Source organism: Procambarus clarkii, chromosome 83, assembly GCF_040958095.1.
Source record: "Procambarus clarkii isolate CNS0578487 chromosome 83, FALCON_Pclarkii_2.0, whole genome shotgun sequence".
Classification (NCBI taxonomy): Eukaryota; Metazoa; Arthropoda; class Malacostraca; order Decapoda; family Cambaridae; genus Procambarus; species Procambarus clarkii.
In genome coordinates, this window is record NC_091232.1 from 3746054 (window position 1) to 3766016 (window position 19963).

Consider the following 19963-nt stretch of genomic DNA (forward strand, 5'->3'; position numbering starts at 1 on the left):
ATCAAGTTACAACGCTCTCTCTCCCCATCCAGTTCAGACACTCACGATTCCCCATTGAGCTGCCACGCTCTCCCGCATAGAGCTCCGCGACTCCGGCGGCCTCACACAGCTCTCTGCTCTGCTCCAAGCTCCGTCTGAACGTCTACGACAATGCCACCAACCGACAATTGTAATCAAGACGACTAAATAAATATGAAACTCACTAAACACTTCCCGAGCAGATGCTGCATCATACTTCCTGCTCGGTGCATTTGCTTGTGAAGTGATCGTACTTGAAACACCTGAAGCACTGTTTCTATGGGCAGCACAAAACGTTCACCAGACTATCTTCATATACAAGAAGATACATTGGGGTTAAGAAAGTACATAGCAATGATGATTTTACATTTTTTTAAAGCCATTAGCACGCATATCGTTTTGGGCAGAAACGCTATTACATTACAGATGGGTTCTCTTCATTGATGTGTCATACGATCTCCTCCTCAGCTTCTGTTGCTATCCACCAGTTCAGTATGTAGACGAATACTGTCCTTCCTACTTGGTACCTCTGTGGAGGTATTGGCGATACGTTCATCTCCTAGAGTGCGAACTTTGCTTTGTATGTTATTACTCACACAAAGCAAGGGGGCAAGAGTTTCAGGCTCGACATGCTCGGTGTAGGACAGCCAGCAGATGCTTTTTCACCCATATGGATTTGCCTACCCACCAAAACCGTAAATGTCAATTTAAAGTGGCAAGTTAGAATACAATTTGGGGAAAATCCTCAGGGATAATGGGAGAACACTTGACACACTATCGGCTTTCTGTTCCCGTCGTCGAGGCCTCTGTAGCAATGTTTAGCTGGAGAAATATTTTATATATAGTGCAAAACTTAAATTCTTCCCATTTGAAGATGGTTCTTGTACAATTGATAGTTTCAATAATTATTAATTTCGTATTGTTTCTAGTGCGAATCAAAGAGCTAGAAGAGGTGATCGCTGGTGGTCGGTTGTGAGCGGGAGAGCGCTGGAGCTGGGTCACTGCCGCAGTTGTCAACATTCTCACGTCAAATCCGAAGCCTGTGGCCAGGTCCCAGCCATAGTGATCTATGGTCACACCACACAAACTGTGAGTTAGGTCCCAGCCATAGTGATCTATGGTCACACCACACAAACTGTGAGTTAGGTCCCAGCCATAGTCAAATATGGTCACTGTGAGTTAGGTCCCAGCCATAGTGATCTATGGTCACACCACACAAACTGTGAGTTAGGTCCCAGCTATAGTGAAATATGGTCACTGTGAGTTATCAACTTAATTAACAAAATAATGAAAATAATGTGAAGCCCCCTTGCACGTTTGTGGCAGGTCTAACGTTAACTTTCAGGAGAGAGATGTTAGTTTCATTAATCAATTCCAGAAGTAAACAACATGATTTTTAAACTTCTAAGTTTTTACATTTTTTGCACACATTAAGCTATTGACTTATGCTACAAAATGTGGCACAGTGGTAAGTGCAATCGGGTCACAGTCAAGAGGACCCAGGATTGATTCCTATGGTAGGATTGAAGCATTTGTCCAAGTTTGCCTTTCACATGATGCATCTGTTCACTCAACAGTAAATATGTATCTGGGTTGGTCGGTAGTTGGCCTAGAGGGACGCCTCGATAAGCCTAACAGACTTCCTATACCCAACTAAGGGAAATAATAAAATTATTTAATTATTATAAAAAATATTATTATAAATTATAAAAAAATAAAATTTTAAGTTCAATTAAGGGATTGTTAGTGTTTAAAAATTACTATTTAAAATAATCAGAGAGTATTCATTCTGTTGTACAAAGCGGGATATTGAACAACTATACAGTACTTTTTTAGGCTAATTTGGGCCTCAATTTTATACATAGCCATTTTTCTTCAGAGTACAGTACAGTATTAGAAAATGAGCCGTGCAGAAAATGAAGCATATTGGGGGTCAACAGATACTGCACCCTCGGCCCTTGACAACTTTTTTGATGAAGACGTAAGTGACTTGAAATACGGTTCTAAAAAAATTTCTGCATTATTTTTTTAAGAATACTATAAGATTTGTTAAAATATTAGATAATATTGATGCAGTAATTTCTTGTATATATTATGGTTTGTAACCCTGAATCACCTTATTTCCAACTTCTCCAGTTTGCCTTTCTTTTCTGAATGTAGTCTTGCTTTTCTGAACATTGCCTTGCTTTTCTGGGCAAGTTAGCCCCCTGAGGTGAGTCACTCAACCTCTGTGTTGCCTCGAGATAATCCACTCGTGTGTCCATCTATTTATACGTGCTTATAATAATAATAATGCTGTCCTTCCTATCGGCATTTATTAATGGTTCATTTGCATGTTAAAACATATTAAGCCCTATCTATATAACAGTCGGTAATGGATTAATCAAATACTGTATTCAATAAATCCAAAGCTATTATTGATTGCTAATAATTCTGCTGTGTTATATTATGTACAGTATTGTGCTGTACTGGTATAAAATTTAAAATGCATTTGTTTAAAACATGGCTGGGTAAGCTTTTTTTTTTATGAATTTGGTTTTTATCCTCTGATCATTACATATACTGTACATATCTAAAATTTATAATTGGTAATTTGTACTACAGTATCTGAACTACAGTATTTAATAATTCACTGTTAAAAAATAATTAGCCTGCATATACCGCATTCATTTTGCTTTTATGAATTTAATGCGCTCCTTAGCATTTTGAACAATGCGATACTAAAGATAATTTAATTTTAATTCATTACCATGTACAGTACATGTATAATTATTGCATCTTGCACTTTCAGAGTGATGTTAATTGGACTGGTTATACAGAACACGACAACCACTCCTCTGCAGCGACTTCTCCCTGCGAGTCTGTTGATGCGGTCGTCCCCGGAGGGCAGCAGGCACCCACCAACTCCAGTATTACTGACAACATCACTCTACATACATCCACAGATTGGATTGTTGGTAATTATGTTAAAATACAGTACTGTACTATGGAGAAAACCAGAATTTTTAGATATGAAAATTATAGTACTTACTGTATTCTTTTAAAAGATAATTTGAGGTAGGCTAAAATACTGCACTGAATACAGTGCAAGAAAGAGAACCATATATCAGTGAGAGGAAAACATGCCTTTAAATTTTCTTGTCAAGGCCCCTGAACCTCTACAGGCTTAATTACAGTACAGTACAGTACTAGTTTTACAGTAGTACACTTTATTTTTCCAACATTTATATTACCTTTTAAATTTTAAACTAACTGATACTCATTTTATGCCAAAAATATAAAGTTTAATTTAGACTTATGTACACCTGCATAGTTCAGCCATTATGGTAGTGATTTTTATAAGCTGTTACGGAAATAGTTTGATTTTGAATTTGACAACTGTAATGATTTAAAAATCATTGATAAATGTACTTTCTAAATCTTGAGTATAAAATTTATAATTACCGATATTACATGTTATTACTGTACTGTATTATGACTTTCTCTTGCGTAAATAATTGACTAAATTTGTGTAAACTAACCTAACTATAAATGTACAAACATTTATGAATAATTGAAATTGAAATTTATTTGGAAAATGTGGCATTAAAATAGAATAATGTGGTTTGGGTGGACACTTTCTACCTGTACTAGCATATAAAAAATTTTAGAAGCTATAGAAATGTGAAATTATCTTTCTGATGACTGAGAGATTCTGCAACTGAACTTAAAAATTTCACATAGATTTAAAGTGACTATTCTTTATGAAACTTTAAGAATTTTGTTGGTACTGTATTTTTCTTCTGAAAAAAGTTCTAATGTGCAAGAATGTGTTTTGTTTCTGGAAATAATGAAGATAAAACTACAGAGAACCTGAACACTGTATTTATAATATTCCATTATCACTGTCTTCCATGCATTAAAGATATGTATCTGAAAATTAATATAGTGTTTATTTGATCTTTCTTGGTGTGAAGTAGATACGGGAAGTACAATAAATAGCAGCGAGAGGCTGGCCAAAGGTGTAGGGAAAGCGATTGGTGAAAAATTAGATTCTTGGAAGCCCCCTTCGGTATCCATCAAGTGGAACACGTCACAAGGTATTGGTGTTTTTTATATTTTGCTTCTTGTGTATACAGTATTAAGTATTTTATATGTGAAGGCAAAGTATCATTCATACACAGTAGACTTTTAGTTCTACAAGTAAGTGCATTCTTTGAATCTTAATGTAAAACTGGCCTGCATAGTACAGTATTTTTTTTATGGCTTTTGGAAAATTAGGAATATTTGCAGTTTTAAGATTACTACAAAAGAACACAATTTATTCTATTGTAAATATCTTAAGGTAAAGTTTTAAACTGTGCTTTGGGAAGACTAGGAACAAGATTAAAAACTCAGTGCACTATCTAGACTGTTAGTAGATATCTATGATTTGAGGGATAAGATTTAGTCACTGTTGAATAAGTGAAATAAGTTCTATATCTTTTAATATTGTTATGTTATTCTAATTATATTTTAAGATTTTTTGTTATGTAATTTGAGAAAGTGGACAACTATGAACAAGCTCTTCCAAAGTTTCCATTATTTCAACTTTCTACATCTCTGGCTCGGTGGAACTTGAAATATTTCTATTTAAAACCCAAGAACCATGCTTTTGAAATGGACCTGGTTCTCTTGGAGTGAAGGACTGTGTTTGCTTTCTGGTTGCAGAATTAGGTTCCCAATTCCTCTTTGGTGGTGAGCAGTACCTAGTTTATTTGAGGAAATGAGGAACTCCTCAATCAGTATCTTTGTTTACACTTATTAAACAGTTTGAGCTCCAAAGCATTATGAGCTTGTGTATAACAACAATAACATTGTATTTGAATTTTAAAGCTTGTAAACTGTCTAATAATAGTTAACAAAGTCACCATGATGAGGGAAGGATGCACAGGTTTTGTAAGTGGTTGTGTAAATGCTTGATGAATCCTGGCCTCTGTCTTGTCCACTGCCATTGCAGTAGCTAATACTTTGGTCAAGTTGTTTGCACCAATCTTGTGGGGGTTAGTAATGGAATTCATTTACACACACCTTGCTTTTAGAAATAACTTATTTTCAGGATAGTTTCACGTCTGTCTTGGAGTAGAGCATTTTCCTCTTTCCACCCCATTTCTTGGCCCTTCTGATGGTAGACAAAACCACACAAGGTGCTGTCTTCAATCTATTCAGACTTATTCAGGCTTAAGGCTGAGGCTTCTATTCCTTCACAAAGGGTAGTTGTTCATGGGTCTGTCTTGTGGTCTTCAGTTCAAGAAAAGGGTTCTGGTGGCAAAGTTCCTTCCCTAGGGGGGCTGGTCTTTGAACATCATCTACAGGTGGTCAGATACAGTACTGTTCATTTCGGGAAAGTCGTGTGTCTGTTTTTTCCTGCACCTTTTCAGAGTAAGTTTCAGTAACTGTGTGGTAAGAGAACATCTGAAGGACTTTTGCTAAGCTTGGGCCAGGGATACCTTGGCCTCGCTTGTACTTTATTGTCAAAACGTCATATTTGGGGTTGGTCCATATGGCCCTCAGGAATTCTGTTGGTCTCTGGTAGCCATCCTCTCCATTTCATCATGCTAACATCCAGAATATACTAAAAAGGAGTGGTTTGTGGAATTCATTTTCGTCAGCTGCAGTTCCATTCTTTCCTACAGTGAAGGGTTCTACCAAGAATAGGTTAATTCTCGATGTGTTAGGGTTCGACACACATTACTTCCTCTTAAGTTTCCAATTTCTACCATGTTCTTGGTGCATCAAATTTTTACTCTGTCCTTGAATCATCAAATCCCCCCCTCCATTCTTCTTGTTTCTCTCCCTGGATCTACAGTCTGTATATTTCCACGTAGCAATTTATCTGGAGTGGAGAGATTTCCTCTGGTTTCCTATTGAGAATGTAAGTTAACCTGTTCTTGGGTCTTTCACCAAGCTAACAAGTTTTGTGCTTTTGTGAGTCTCGGCTCAGGGTGTGCAGATTTTGGGTTTATTAGGCATAGTGCCTGTTTATCAGGAATTGCTTGTTGACAATGCTGGATTCTTTTAGTTTTCTAGTCATTTGATTAACTTGACAGGTCTCGTCGTTGCAGAGCCGTTATTGAGCCCCACTGAATATTGACAATGTACAGTAATAAGATTTTTGGGGGGCCCATTAAAGCATGAGCATTTCTAGTCTATGACTTCAGATTTACTTTCATATATGAAACTTGCATACTGGATATTTATATTTTGTACCTGTATCTGTTTCTAGGACAAGGCAGTGGTTCTTGTGTTCAGTGTGCTGCTAAAGATAACGAAATCTCTCAGTTAAAAAAACGACTAGAAGTAAGTTTTCATTTACAGACCTCTTTTTAAAAAAATTATGAAATGTAATTGCTCTATTATAATAATTCAGGCCATTGAGGTTATCGTTATAATAATAGGCCATTGTTCTTAAATAGTCGAAGAGCTGGTATTGGGTCTCAAAATCCTAGGATTGAGGTACAGTTTGGTGGCACTAAGAGGAAACTTGCTATATTTTTGGGTGAAAAGTTTGGGCTCATTTTGAAAAGTAAGCAAAGATACTGTATCCCATGAATATAAGTTTCTCGGCTTATTCATACTCGGTCATGTATAATGTGTGTGTAAATATTTTGTGTAATATTAAAATACTATACTGTACAGTATATACAAAAGAATTTTTTAGTTTTTTGTATATGCAGTATTTGCTTATGTATTGGGAATTTATTAGCAATGGCATCTTTGTATATACAGTAATAGATATGGGATTGGTTGATGTTTTCAAGTGTAGTTACATGTATGAAGAATTTGGGGGATATAAGTAGGAGCTGCCTTGTATGGACCATATGTCTTCTGCAATTTCCTTAATTCTTATGTTCATGTTTTCCATTGTATAGATATTTTCTCTTTAATTTCAAAAGATTTGTAAATTTTATCTTTTCAGAATTCTTATTCTCGATACAACCTTACATTACCACCAGATGATACAGTCAACCGAATTCTCCTAGGTCAGCCATACTCTCTAGAATGTTATCGTAGCCATGAAGATAAACTTGCTTTGTTAGATGCTGCCCTAAATATTATGGATGGAAGTGCAATATTAGCAACATTGCTTCATATGAAGATCACTGTTAAAAAAAGTCTGTTCATTAAGGTGAGCATTGTATTTATGGATCTGTCAGTGTAATGCAACCTGGTCTCATATGGTAGTTAGTTTTGTGCCGTGTTTTAAAAAAGCTGCAAGTCTTTTACATTTTGATATTAGATTTCCATTAGTTTCTCCATGTTCTTTTTTGTATGATTAGACCATGGGATCCTTCGATTGGAGTTCTATCCTACCAGGGACCACGAGCCAGAATCTGGCCTCCTCAGAGAGGCATGAGGAGCAATGGCCTATAGAAACCCCCATGTGGTTGGAAGCAATCTATGTCTGCCATCTACCGGGTTAGGCACCCAGAAAGGTAGGCATCTCAAAACAAACTCCACCTGGTTAAAATTGCTACCAAAAACTGAACTATCAAGCTGCCATGTACATATACTATATATATAAATATTTTGTACAATATTAATATACTGAACTGTGTATACAAAAGTATTTTTTGTGAAAATATATATACTGTATATATATATATATATATAGCAAGAAGTCAGTCAATCTTACTTCTGGTGTGTCGTTCTCGGTGGCTTGGGCGTTGGCCATACTGTTCAAGCTGGAAAGTATGGCCAGTATGGAAAACCCCCAACCACAAGGGAGTTTTTCCAGAGCCATTGCTCCCTGCTCCTCTCTGAGGGGGGTCCAGGTTCTGGCTCGTGGTCCCTGGTAGGCTGAACTCTAGCGACTAATGACCCAGTCTAATGTATCACATATTAACCCGATAGCTACAGGGAGCCTCCGGGGCTCACCCACAAAATTGCGTTTTATTAATTTCAATGCTGTTCTTTAATATGTAATATGATTGGTTAGGTATCGATAGAAAATATAAATAAATTGGAACAGAAACAGGTTATACATAAAATTTTTGCAAAAAATGTTGATAAATAATTTGTGCTTGACTGTTATTTTTTTATCAGGAAATGCAAGTAAGGCCATCTGCATCTCAGCTGTATGTCAATTACCTAAAGAAGCGTCGCAACTACGCAGAAGCCATAGATTTTCTAGGGTAATTTTATATATTGTTTTATCTTCAATACAGTAGACAGTAGTATGTTTTGAAAGAGCAAAGTGATTATATATAGTATCTGTTTTGTATGATTTTCCAGTTCCTCAAGTGTTAACACTTTCTCTGGCATGTTTAATAATTGATAGTCTTTGTCTCGCTCGCTCGCTCGCACATGTGGGGTCTACAGCTTGATACCGATACAGCCCCGGTGAATGGAATGGAATCAGTAGTGTTGTCAGGGTTTTGGGCTACGGCAGCTTCTTGAGCTCTAGCAATGTCATCTAGCCGAGCTATGGAATTTGTATGACTAATACTGTACTATAATTTACAAATGATTATATTTCTGTTATACGGCTACTGGAAATTGTTTTTTGCCAGAACTATATACGTTACTGAAAAACCTCATGGAGATCTAATTCATGCAAAGCAACATTACTTCTATAGTATCGGAAAATTTTTATATGCCAGAGGACTCAAAAGTCAGGCTGCGAGCAGCCGCGTCCAACAGCCTGGTTGACCTGTCCAGCAACCAGGAGGCCTGGTCGACGACTGGGCCGCGGGGTCACTGAGCCCTGAAATCACCTCAAGGTAGCCTCAAGGTAAGGAGGCCTCAAAAAATCTTTTTCCACATTTCTGTAAAAATAAAGCATGTTCCAATGTATCCTATATTACATATCCCGCCAAACACTCGACGAAACTACGACGTTGCTACAGCGTTCAAAGTTGTAACACCTTCTAACAACTTATAACAACCAATATAACAAATTGTAACAACTTTCTAACATTTCATAAAAGCTTTATAAGATGATGTAACAACTTTGTTACAAGTTATAACAAGATAAAAAGGGAACCATTACATTGTGTGTTTGCACTGATAGTATAAAATATTATAACACTTGCCAATTTTATAGATCCTCTTTGCCTGCTGGGATTGATTGAATATGATTAAAGATGGAATTAATTGCTGTTGTGGTTGGTGGCAGGTCATCAGGATCAGACTTGGCCACCAAAAAGGGACTAGCAGGTTTCTTCCTGGGAGCATTATGGAGTTTGCCAGGAGATGCTGGATGTTTGGAAGGAGCCATGATGTATGAATGGAATCTAAAAGTACATCAAACAATATATTTTTGAGGAGTTACAAGGTCATACTGTGGTATTAGTGCCAAGATATCTCATTTGATAGTTCATAGCCAGCTTTTATGCTGTTTACTTTGCAATTAATGCAAGTTTTATTATTCCAGATTGCTTGGCAAATCTGAGGATGCAGCAGTAAGTATAATTTTAACAAGTTATCTACAGTATTTTGATAATTCCAGGTCGTATTCCAGGGAACATAGGATTAAGGACTTGCCCGAAACGCTACGCGTACTAGTGGCTGTACAAGAAAGTAATAACTCTTGTATATATCGATAAAAAAAAAATGGCCATTCAGTACTTAATTTACACTGGCTGTTATTTACTGTTAATCCACAAATGATTCTTGGTTCGTGGGAATGACGGCAGTTTTAATTCGCGTGGCATTACTTGGAGCCAAGTTCTTCAGAACACATTGTCTACGATGACTGGGATATTTGCACACATCTGTCACTGGCATATAACCTCCTTAGAATGTTGTTGGGATGCTCATGGCTCATGCCAGCTGGATGCTTCAGCATCAAAGATCCTCTGTTTGAATTGATGATTAAGAGGGTAGCATCTTCATAGCCTTTTCTCTAATTGATTCCTTCCCATAGTTTTATGACATCACCAGGGGTGAGTTCACTAGGATTACAGCTTGAGCTCTCAATACACATGTCAGATTCGATCTAATTATATGATCATAATGGCTTAGTGCTTTCTCCTTATACTGTAATTACTTTTCCTTACCTAATTACCTTTTCACCTCATTAATTTCCCTGTTACTCCAGCCAAGATGATTGTGTCATATATGAGTTATCTCCAAGCTAAATAAGGTTTTCTTTATCTTATAACACAACCTGGTATGTTGGCCATCGTATAATATCTAGATTCTAGGTGATGGTAACTATTCAAGGACCCACGCACTTGACTGGAGTCCTGCCTGAATTCACACTTTAGTTGCCCTGTGCGCATCATGTTGCACTGTCTATACATCATGTCTTCATCTGGAGTGTACAAATAACTGAGCAATCTCCCCAACTCTCAAATCTAGAAAATTTGCCCAGATGCAGTAATATTCCATCAGGTCTTGTAGCCTTTAAAACTTGAGCCTGGACTCGGAATGTTCTGCCATTTGATGGTGACAGAATCAAACATGGCTCCAAATCAGTGCAATGAGTTCTTCCAAGAATGCCTCCCACACATCTCCAAAACTTGTACCTTGCACCTATTTTGAGAATTTTTAGAAATAATTAAGGTATATTTTGTATGTTGTGACGTATAAGTGCTGAACTGTGCTGTATGTATGATATTAAAATGGACAGTAGATACTGTACAGTGGTACCTCTGTTTCCAAATTTAATCCCTGAGAAGGTTTGACAACTGAAAATTCGAAAGCCAAAACGAAGTTTCCCGTAAGAAATAATGTAAATTGAATTACTCCGTTCCGCAACCCCCATAAATATTAACTTAAAAATATATTTTATACATATTACTACTCGTACATACTGTAGTACAAAATATAAGTACAGTATATGTTATTTTTATTGAGGACTCTTGCTGGTGTATGAAAGTAAAGAGAAGGGGGAGAAGGAGAGGTGTTAGTATTTGGAAGGGGAGTCCTTTGCCATTATAACTTCAGGCAGTGATGACATTTCTGGGGTACACTCTCTCCTATGTTTTGCAGGCATACTACTAGGACTTGGTTGTGGCTCACTACTTGCTTGTCTTACTAAGAATCTGTCTAAAGACACTTGTTTTTCCCCACATTTTAACACTTGTCTGTTGTTTGAGTTTTGTTTTGAAATTAGAACTAGAAATTCCATATCATAAAAGATGGAATATGAAGATCTTGCCAAGTGATAGAAAACAGAACAAGGATGTTGAAAACATAAAATGAGGGAAATAAATGGCAAGTATTTTTATACAGTGAGAGTTGTAAGCAAATGGAACAATGTTCATTCATAAGTAGTGGAAGCTGCCCCCATTCACAACTTCAAGAGCAAGTCTAACAGAGTATTGAAACATCAAGAGGTATAAATACATCAAATACAATAGTATTGAGGTGGGGTGCTAAAGCTAGATCTCGCATGCCATAAATTCATCTGCTGTAGGTAAAAAACAAGGTAAGCATTATTCAATGGTTTGAAATTTTTCACGATGTTCATGTCTTGTATTATATGATAAATTGAGAAAGTATGATTTTGCATTGTATAGTGTTTCATTGATGTAGGGTCTAAACAACAACTGAATATTACAGATTCTATCTTATGAATTGGCTCTCTCAAGCAAATCACCAGAAGTCAAGATGAAAAATATGAAAAAGGCTCTTGACAACAGCTTCACAGATCCTAGTCTCTCATATGAGGCAAAAATTGTGATGGATAACATAAAACTACTAGGTTTGTAAGAGTGCTTTTAGTTTCACATGGTCATGTAGTAAACGTTACTTTAAGATATATTGTAGGAAAATATAAGTTTATTCTTGTGCTTTATAAGGTTAAAGTATTTAGTTTAATCTGTCTTCACTTTGCATATTTGATGCATTTAAGGAATGCCTATATGAGAAAAAAATTCAATTCAAGTTTCCTAAAGTTCAATTTTTTTTAGTCAATAAAATGCTGATCTGTTCATTGTTATTAAGAGGAGTAAAAGTCATAGGAATGTGTATAAAACAAATTAAAAATCTTAACCCAAACATTGTTCAAGAGAAACGGAATAGTTTCAGTCAATCCTAAAACAACATACTGTAGTTTTGGCTTGGTGGTGGTCCCATAACTTCTCAACCAAAATTATACTGTTTAAAACAGGTTTGAAATGCTAATCAATGCTGAGCAAACCATAACTTGCACATAGCAAATTTTGATGTTGAATTCCCTACCTTCTGTAAAGTGAATGTTGTACATACCAGACTCTCACATTGTGGCATCTATTCGTTTACCCAAGGTGGTGACCAGTTGGTCTTGATTAGTAATTGAAGGCTTTTATGGTGGAAGTAAAAAGAATTCCTTTTCTCCCTGCACGAGAAGTAAAAGGGGATACCTCTTCCTTTTGGAGATGTAAAAGAAATATCTTTTCTCTTTTGGGGGGAATTAAAATGGATATCTCTTCTTCCCATGGATAAAATAAAAAGATACGTCTTCCTATTTGGGGTTAGTTAATAAGATAATTTTTCCTGGTGAAAAATAGAAGGAAAATATTTCTTTGTCATAGTTCTTTAATGCCATTCCACATAATTTATAGGTTGTGTGGGGTCTATTTTCTCCTCCTGTATTCCACATTCCATAACATGGCATTTATTCATGTTGAACTCCATTTGAAATACAATTGATGCTTTATTGCATATCAGTTTTATGATTTAAATAAACTAACTTGGGTAATTTTTCTTTTTTTATTAGAAAGACAGATGGCCATAGATCAAGCAGATTGTAATGATCAGACAAATCCCATGCTTGTCAAATATCCACGTGCTGCCAACATCGTTGACAAGTCTCTTCTAACAACTCTCTTTTACTGCTGCATGTATCATTGGGATGTTTCCGAGTCACATGCTGGAAGTCCGATGGCCTTGAGAAAAGCTCACAGCTTCACGGATGGTCAAGTCTTGTGGACAGTCTTACGAGGGCGAGCACGGGTTAACCACTGGCCTTTGCCTAATGAATTGGATTCTTGGCTAGGGAGTAAGGTAAGCTAAATAATGTTGTAAGGACAATATAAAGATCCTCATTATACAGCATATATATTTTTATTTTGTTCTTTTTTACTTTTGCATACAGATTTCATCCTTTTGAATATACTACTTCATATGAAAAGAAAAATACTGTATAATTTTCCACCCTTAGAAGATAAATATCTTTATTATTTATGGTAACTGAACATGAGTGTGATGCTTATAGTGAATGAACCCCTTTTACCACAAATGGAATCCTTTATGTTCATGCTGGAAGTTTGTCAGATGAAGTGCTCTTTAGATAAGAATGCAGTAATATTGATATGCACCATATTAAATTGCATTTTGCTTTAATCATGTGTGTGTTTCAGGGCTTACTAGGAGCACTTGGGTCCTTAACTTCTGCATTCAGTGGTGCCGGCAAAGTGATCAGTTCTGGCATCAAGGCAGCTCTACCAATGGAGCAGGTGGTGCACACACTGTCAGCAAGTGGAGCTCCAGCAAATGTAATTCTTTTCTGTATAACATCCCTATTTTTCTGGTAAATATTTAGACATTGCTTTTATTTATTATATATTATACCATGTTAATAGATACCCAGTGCAGTTTATATTCTAAATAGCCACTTGGTAACTATTATTTTGCAGTATTCATCTGCATTGTATTTGCTTAAATATTTCACACACAGTTAAAAACAAATAAATAATAATAATATTAATGGTAATTTTAATAAAAAAATTAATTTCATCTTTGAGGTTTAGCTGTTGCTGTCATTGAAAATCAGGCTTTCAGTGGTGAACCAGTTGATATTAGTGTGTAACTCTCTTTATCTTCCATTATAATGAAGGTACTAGCAGTCTACATATCTTTGATAGACTCCATGGACACTCGCATTAAGTTGGCTGTGAACTACAAATGTCACCAAGCAGTTATTGATGTAAGTATTATGCAATTTTTTTTACAAGGTACATATTTCACTTGAATAAAGTGAGTAATAGACTTGTAGTCCTGTAGTGCAGTGGTCTATGTTTTTGGCTCTCAACCGAAAATTCACAATTCTCTTTCACCTGATGCCTTTATTTATCTAGCAGTAAATAGGTACCTGGGAGTTAGGCAACTGCTGTTAGTTACATTCTAGGCAAGGTCTCTAGTTGACTTACAGGAGTCCTCAAAGTACCTCACAAGCTTTTTGTCCCCGACTATGACAAACCAAACCACAAGTTGAACATATGTAAACAAAATTGTACAGTGGACCCTTATGTCACGTACATTTATTCAGTTAATTTTTGTCATATAGTGACCCAAACATTTTTAATGCGACTATTATATAACGCACACTAATGACATTCTCACATGTCTACTTGAACAAACAGTGCCAGGGACTTGGCTCCCTCAGTCCAGTGTGTGTGTATAAATGAATAAATGAATGAGTAGGCAAGTTTGGGTGGAAATAAGTGTAGTGTGTTCATGTGTACACATGCATTTGTTTCTACAGGATTGAGCTTCGGCTCCACATGCACCAACCTACCTACTCGTACATCTTTATACAGTATAGATAAAGGTGCAGTGTACAATACCTGTAATGTGCAGCTTTCTTGTGACCGAGAACCTTAACTCTCTTTTTGCCTTGTGTTATACAGTACAGTTTATAGTGTGTGTTTATACAATATACTATATTCAAGGAACGTAGCTACAGCATTATATAAGGGTCCACTGATGTACAGGACCAGCATTTATTTGTTTATTTGTTACATGAAATGTTTTAATTTAATTTCCAATGAATTTGTATTTTATCTGAATATATTTTAGGTTCACATTGCTCAAAAGGACAGGGATGCCCTCGAAAAATATATGAAGGAAATACCGGCAGGCTCTCCCGAGTATCTGAAGGCTGAGAGTGCATTAAAGGTATGTCAGCACAGAACATTGTGCATGAGTGATGGAAGCTTGCACAAAAATCATGTATTTAAGAGATATTGTTAATTTAGAGAGGTATAATTAGTTAATAACAGTACAAACATAAGAGTGCTCAAGAGATGTTCAGGGCAATTAATATTTTTACATTTATTAAAAGCCACACACAGGTTTTACAGTTTAGAATACTTGAAGTTAAAATATTACTCTAGTTGATGATGTGTCTGTAATCCTGAGTTACAACATGGGTTGTGAGAGAAATTTGTCAAGAGGAGGAGATTGAAAAATTATACACTTCAACAATTTGGGGAAAGTGGTTTTCTGTCAAAAACTTACAATTGAATATGTTTGGAACTGCCTGTACAGTACAGTATTTAGTAAACATAAATAATACAAATTCAGAAGTACTTTGAAAGCTACTATATATATATATTGTAATGCGAAACTAATGTTTAATTTTGCGGTTTTCATGTCAACCTGTGCTTTTTCTTTCAGAATGTCAAGTGGAAAAACTAAATCAGGCTGTTACTACACATTCCAGGAACAACATTTGATCATTCTAGATGTTCAGATGTATAAAACATTTAAGGACATGGAGGATAGACAGACGGACGGACACACACACACGCACTCACGCATGCACACACGCACGCGCACTAGGGGGCCTGGAAGCCTAGTGGATAGCGTGCAGGACTCGTAATTCTGTGGCGCGGGTTCGATTCCCGCACCAGGCAGAAACAATTGGCAAAGTTTCTTTCACCCTGAATGCCCCTGTTACCTAGCAGTAAATAGGTACCTTGGAGTTAGTCAGCTGTCACGGGCTGCTTCCTAGGTGTGTGTGTGGTGTGGAGAGAAAAAAAAGAAAAGTAGTTAGTAAACAGTTGATTGACAGTTGAGAGGCGGGCCGAAAGAGCAAAGCTCAACCCCCGCAAACACAACTAGGTGAATACACACACACACACACACACCCCGCAACCCCCTCCCACCCCCTGCCCAGCCCCCCGCCCCCCCCCCCCCCCGCCCCCCCGCCCCGGCCACCCCTCCCACCGCCACCCCCCCCCCCCCACGCGCACACACCCCACACACACTCACACACAAAAGAGAGGTGTTAAATTTGCCAAAGTTGAAGGATAGAAGAAGAAAGGGAGATATGATCACTAAGTACAAAATAGTAACAGGAATTGACAAAATTGACAAAGGAACTCTTGAAAACTGCAATGTCAAGAACAAGAGGACGTAGATTCAAGCTAAGTAAGCAGAGATACCAAAAAATATTATAGTTCTCTTTTGCAAACAGGGTGGTAGACAGTTGGAACAATTTAAGTGATAAGGTGATGAATGCCAAACTATTAGTAGTTTCAAAGCATTATATGATAGAGTACTGGGAAGATGGGGATGGGGGGGGCACACTATGAATGTAGGTCTCATCCTGTAACTACAATTACCGGTAGGTAGTTACACAAATACCTACACCCTTCCACCCTCTATCTACATCTACTTACCTTGTGTGTGTATATGTATGAACAGTATGTGTGTGTGTGTGTGTGTGTGTATGTATGTATGTATGTATGTGTATAGATATATACTGTATATATATATATATATATATATATATATATATATATATATATATATATATATATATATATATATATATATATATATATATATATATATATATATATATATATACAGTATATATAATATATATATTATAATCCTATTATAATATATGTAACTGGAGGATTATAATCCTCTAGTTACCCAGTCCTGCAATTATCATCATCAATAAAACCTTGCCAACTCTCCTCTAAGTACATTATCCTATAATAATAGTGATTATGAGAGTTTAATGCTACTGCTTGAGTAATAAATGAGCTTAAACAAAATACAAATTTGATCATTCATGCTTGCTTGAAAAAATAGAACACTGTATTGTATTTAAATTTTTGAGTAATTAAATATTGTGCTAGTTAGTAATCTCATAAATTGTGATAAGACCTCACATAATCAAAGTGTTAAGCTGCCTTATCATAGAGAATCAATCATTTCCCTCTTCTTTCATCCACGTAGAGAACTTGGATAAGATTACGATGTGATATACCTGTTTTTTTATCATCACGACTTGTCTGCCAATAATACAAACACTTTTTTTTATTACATTTTGTTAGTTTCAAATTTTGTGTTATGAAGTTTTAATAAATTCATGTGTACTGTATTTCTATTTATATTGTTTTGTTTTATATAGCGTGTATTGTATATACTGTACAGAATAATGTACTTCTGTCTTGTCAGAATTTTTTAGACATGTGGAGACCAAAAATGTTAATATAGTATCAAAATGTGAGTTCTTATATTTAGAGAGAAAAATAAATTATATGACTTCCAAATATTTATATTTTATATGCAGCATATTTACATGTGCATTATAACAGAATACAGTATCAAATAAATTTATGACCATAGACTATTATACTGTAATAGTGTTTTATAATGACAGTGTAAGTTCTTTTCCTAGGTTAAAAGGATTCTGAAAATAAAAAGATATATCATGAATGGTAAGGTAAAGAACAATATATTGGTATACTTTGTTAAAAACAGGAAGGCCTAAATTGGCTTGTCCAGGTACCTAGAATATAGTAGGGCTGTCTGTATGTTCTTCCATCCACCGACCAGACCCAGTCGTGCCGATCTAAATGCACACCATCCTTTGGTGTATATTTAGAGCTTTGTGTTGGAACAGCTTTATCATCTGTACTTTTAGGGTTATGATCATTAACCCATTTATTGCCAAAAGATTGTCAGATCTACACCATTGTTCACATATAAAAATGTAATGATTTTTTTCTTTATAAGAGTTGAAAATTCGTGTGAACGGTAAACAATTTCCCATGCTATAATATTGGTCTGGAGTCATTCACACTTGTGCTCGGAAGTACTGTAGTTTTTGGCAACTGCTGGCCACCTGCAATTGGGTGGACATTACAATTATATTACTTATGAGAATGATCAACTTGTGCAACAGTTAAATTTATTTAGAAAATATATTTCATTGTCTAATTTACAATGAAATAGGTAATGTAATTTGTTTACAGGTAGTAATTGTTAATTAAAATATCAAAATAGGCTTCCAGCACAATCCCCCATCCCTATAACACAAGGGATACTAGACTGATTGTGCTCCACATTCTTGCAGGTAGATTAATCACCCCCATCCCTGCAATAACATTATTTCAAATTAAAATATACCACCATTTGGAACATTGCAAATAGAAAATTTGTTTTCTATCCATCATATTCCCTATACCTAAGCCAAACTCAAAAATTTAGGCAAAAATCTTCAACTTCTTGCTTGTGCAAGATTCATGAAAGAACTGTTCTTAGCAGGCAAACACTACATATCCAAAGCTGACTTGCTCCTAACTTGCATGGCCTCCCTGGATAGACAAACTTGCTTAGCTGAGTACTTTATCAGACTGGTGCAAAGGATTCATGTAACATTTCTTGATCTCCACGCTGCTTCTGACATGGCTAACAAGGAACTTATCTTGGACCAACTAGCCTTTATTTGAGTCAGATTTATTGACATTTTTTTTAGAGGTATTTAAGTAATAGAACTATATCAGTCATTTATAAATTGAATTAAAAGTAATTTTAATTCTTTAAATTTTACAGACCTCTGGGAGAAGAGTTCTTAGGCTAATTCTTTTAATGTGTTGATGTATAGATTGATAGCTGACATACCTACAAAAGCTCATAAGGCTGTCATCTGCATCAATGCAAGCAGTGATAACCTTCAGCTCTCCTTGACATGTGAGTATCAAGTAGAATGACTATACAAGAAGGAAGACAGACAGGAACCACTCAACTAGAGGCTAGAGTCCCTAACTTGCATACCATGCAAGGTGGAGAAGATTGTGCAAAAAAAAAAGTAGTGGAATATATGGAGCAAAATAACTTTGTAACACATCACCAGTATGGGTTCAGTGATGGCAAATCTTGCCTCACAGGATTAATTTAATTCTATGACCTGGAAAGGAGGAGGGTGGTCAGACTTCAAATTTTTGAATTGCCAGAAAGCCTTTGATACAGTACCCAATAGCAGACTAGTGGAGATGCAGGCAGGAATAAATGAGAAGGTACTATAATGGATAAGGGAGTACCTAAGCAACCGAAGACAATGAGTTACTGTGAGAGGCAAGGTCTCAAACTGGCAAGATGTCAATAGTGGAGTTCCACATGGTTTGGCCCTTGGACCTATCCTGTTTCTGATATATAAACAATATCCCAGAGGGAATAGACTCATTACTCTCAATGTTTGCTGATGATACAAACATTATGAGGAAAATTAAGACTGAGGAAAACAGCAAAAGGCTACAAGACAAACTGAAGGACTGGTCCAACAAATGGCTACTGAAGTTCAACCCAAGTAAATGTAAGGTAATGAACATGGAATTTATTTCCACAGAAGTGTGAGTGGCAATTTATATGACATGGACATGTGGACATGTGGGCTTCAACAGTAGTCGGGGAAAATTGGAAATTCCAGTTTGGCAGCAGGTTTGAGACCTATACAGTCCAGGTGAAAGGAATGTTTATTTCCAGAGGTGTGGATGGCAATTTATAAGGTAATGAAGTTAGGTGGAGAGAGCAGGAGGCCAGACTGTGAATGGTCTGATAGTGAATGGGACACGAAGTCCCCCGTGAAACGGAGAGGAAGATCTAGGAGTTGATATCAGACTGAACCTGCCCCCCTGAAGCCCACAACAAAAGGATATCATCAGTTTTGTATGTTAGGCTGGCTATCATCAGAACTACCTTTAGAAATCTGTGTAAGAAATCATTTAGAACCTTGTATGCCACTTAAGTAAGACCAGCCCTGGAGTATGCAGCTCCAGCATGAAGTTCATACTTTGTCAAGCTGAAGATGGTTCATAGGTATGCCACTAGACTAGTCCCAAAACTAACAGGTATGAATTACAAGACCGAGTTAACTGCACCTTATATTACTGGAATACAGAAGTTTGAGGAGACATGTTCACCACATTCAAAATTCTCATGGGGCATTAACAGGGCAGCTTGGTGCCTTCTT

General features: G+C 36.4%; 1 protein-coding gene across 4 annotated transcripts; it reads left to right on the forward strand.

Annotated features, from left to right (window-relative positions):
- The first annotated feature begins 950 nt into the window (after window positions 1-950).
- On the forward strand, window positions 951-15564 carry Vps16B (Vacuolar protein sorting 16B). 4 transcript variants are annotated; one of them, XM_045759488.2, is made up of 14 exons: window positions 951-1107; window positions 1898-1999; window positions 2810-2975; window positions 3975-4097; window positions 6263-6336; window positions 6956-7165; window positions 8083-8171; window positions 9413-9440; window positions 11548-11689; window positions 12686-12972; window positions 13329-13463; window positions 13805-13894; window positions 14767-14865; window positions 15367-15564. In XM_045759488.2, exons 2-14 carry the CDS (start codon window positions 1919-1921, stop codon window positions 15385-15387), a joined length of 1545 nt encoding a protein of 514 aa, XP_045615444.1. In that variant the 5' UTR covers window positions 951-1107; window positions 1898-1918; the 3' UTR covers window positions 15388-15564. The 4 variants fall into 4 exon arrangements, 3 of the variants coding, with proteins under 3 accessions (XP_045615444.1, XP_045615446.1, XP_045615445.1); XM_045759490.2 differs by having other exon boundaries at window positions 3978-4097; XM_045759489.2 differs by lacking the exon at window positions 951-1107 and adding an exon at window positions 1187-1240.
- The last annotated feature ends 4399 nt before the right edge of the window (window positions 15565-19963 follow it).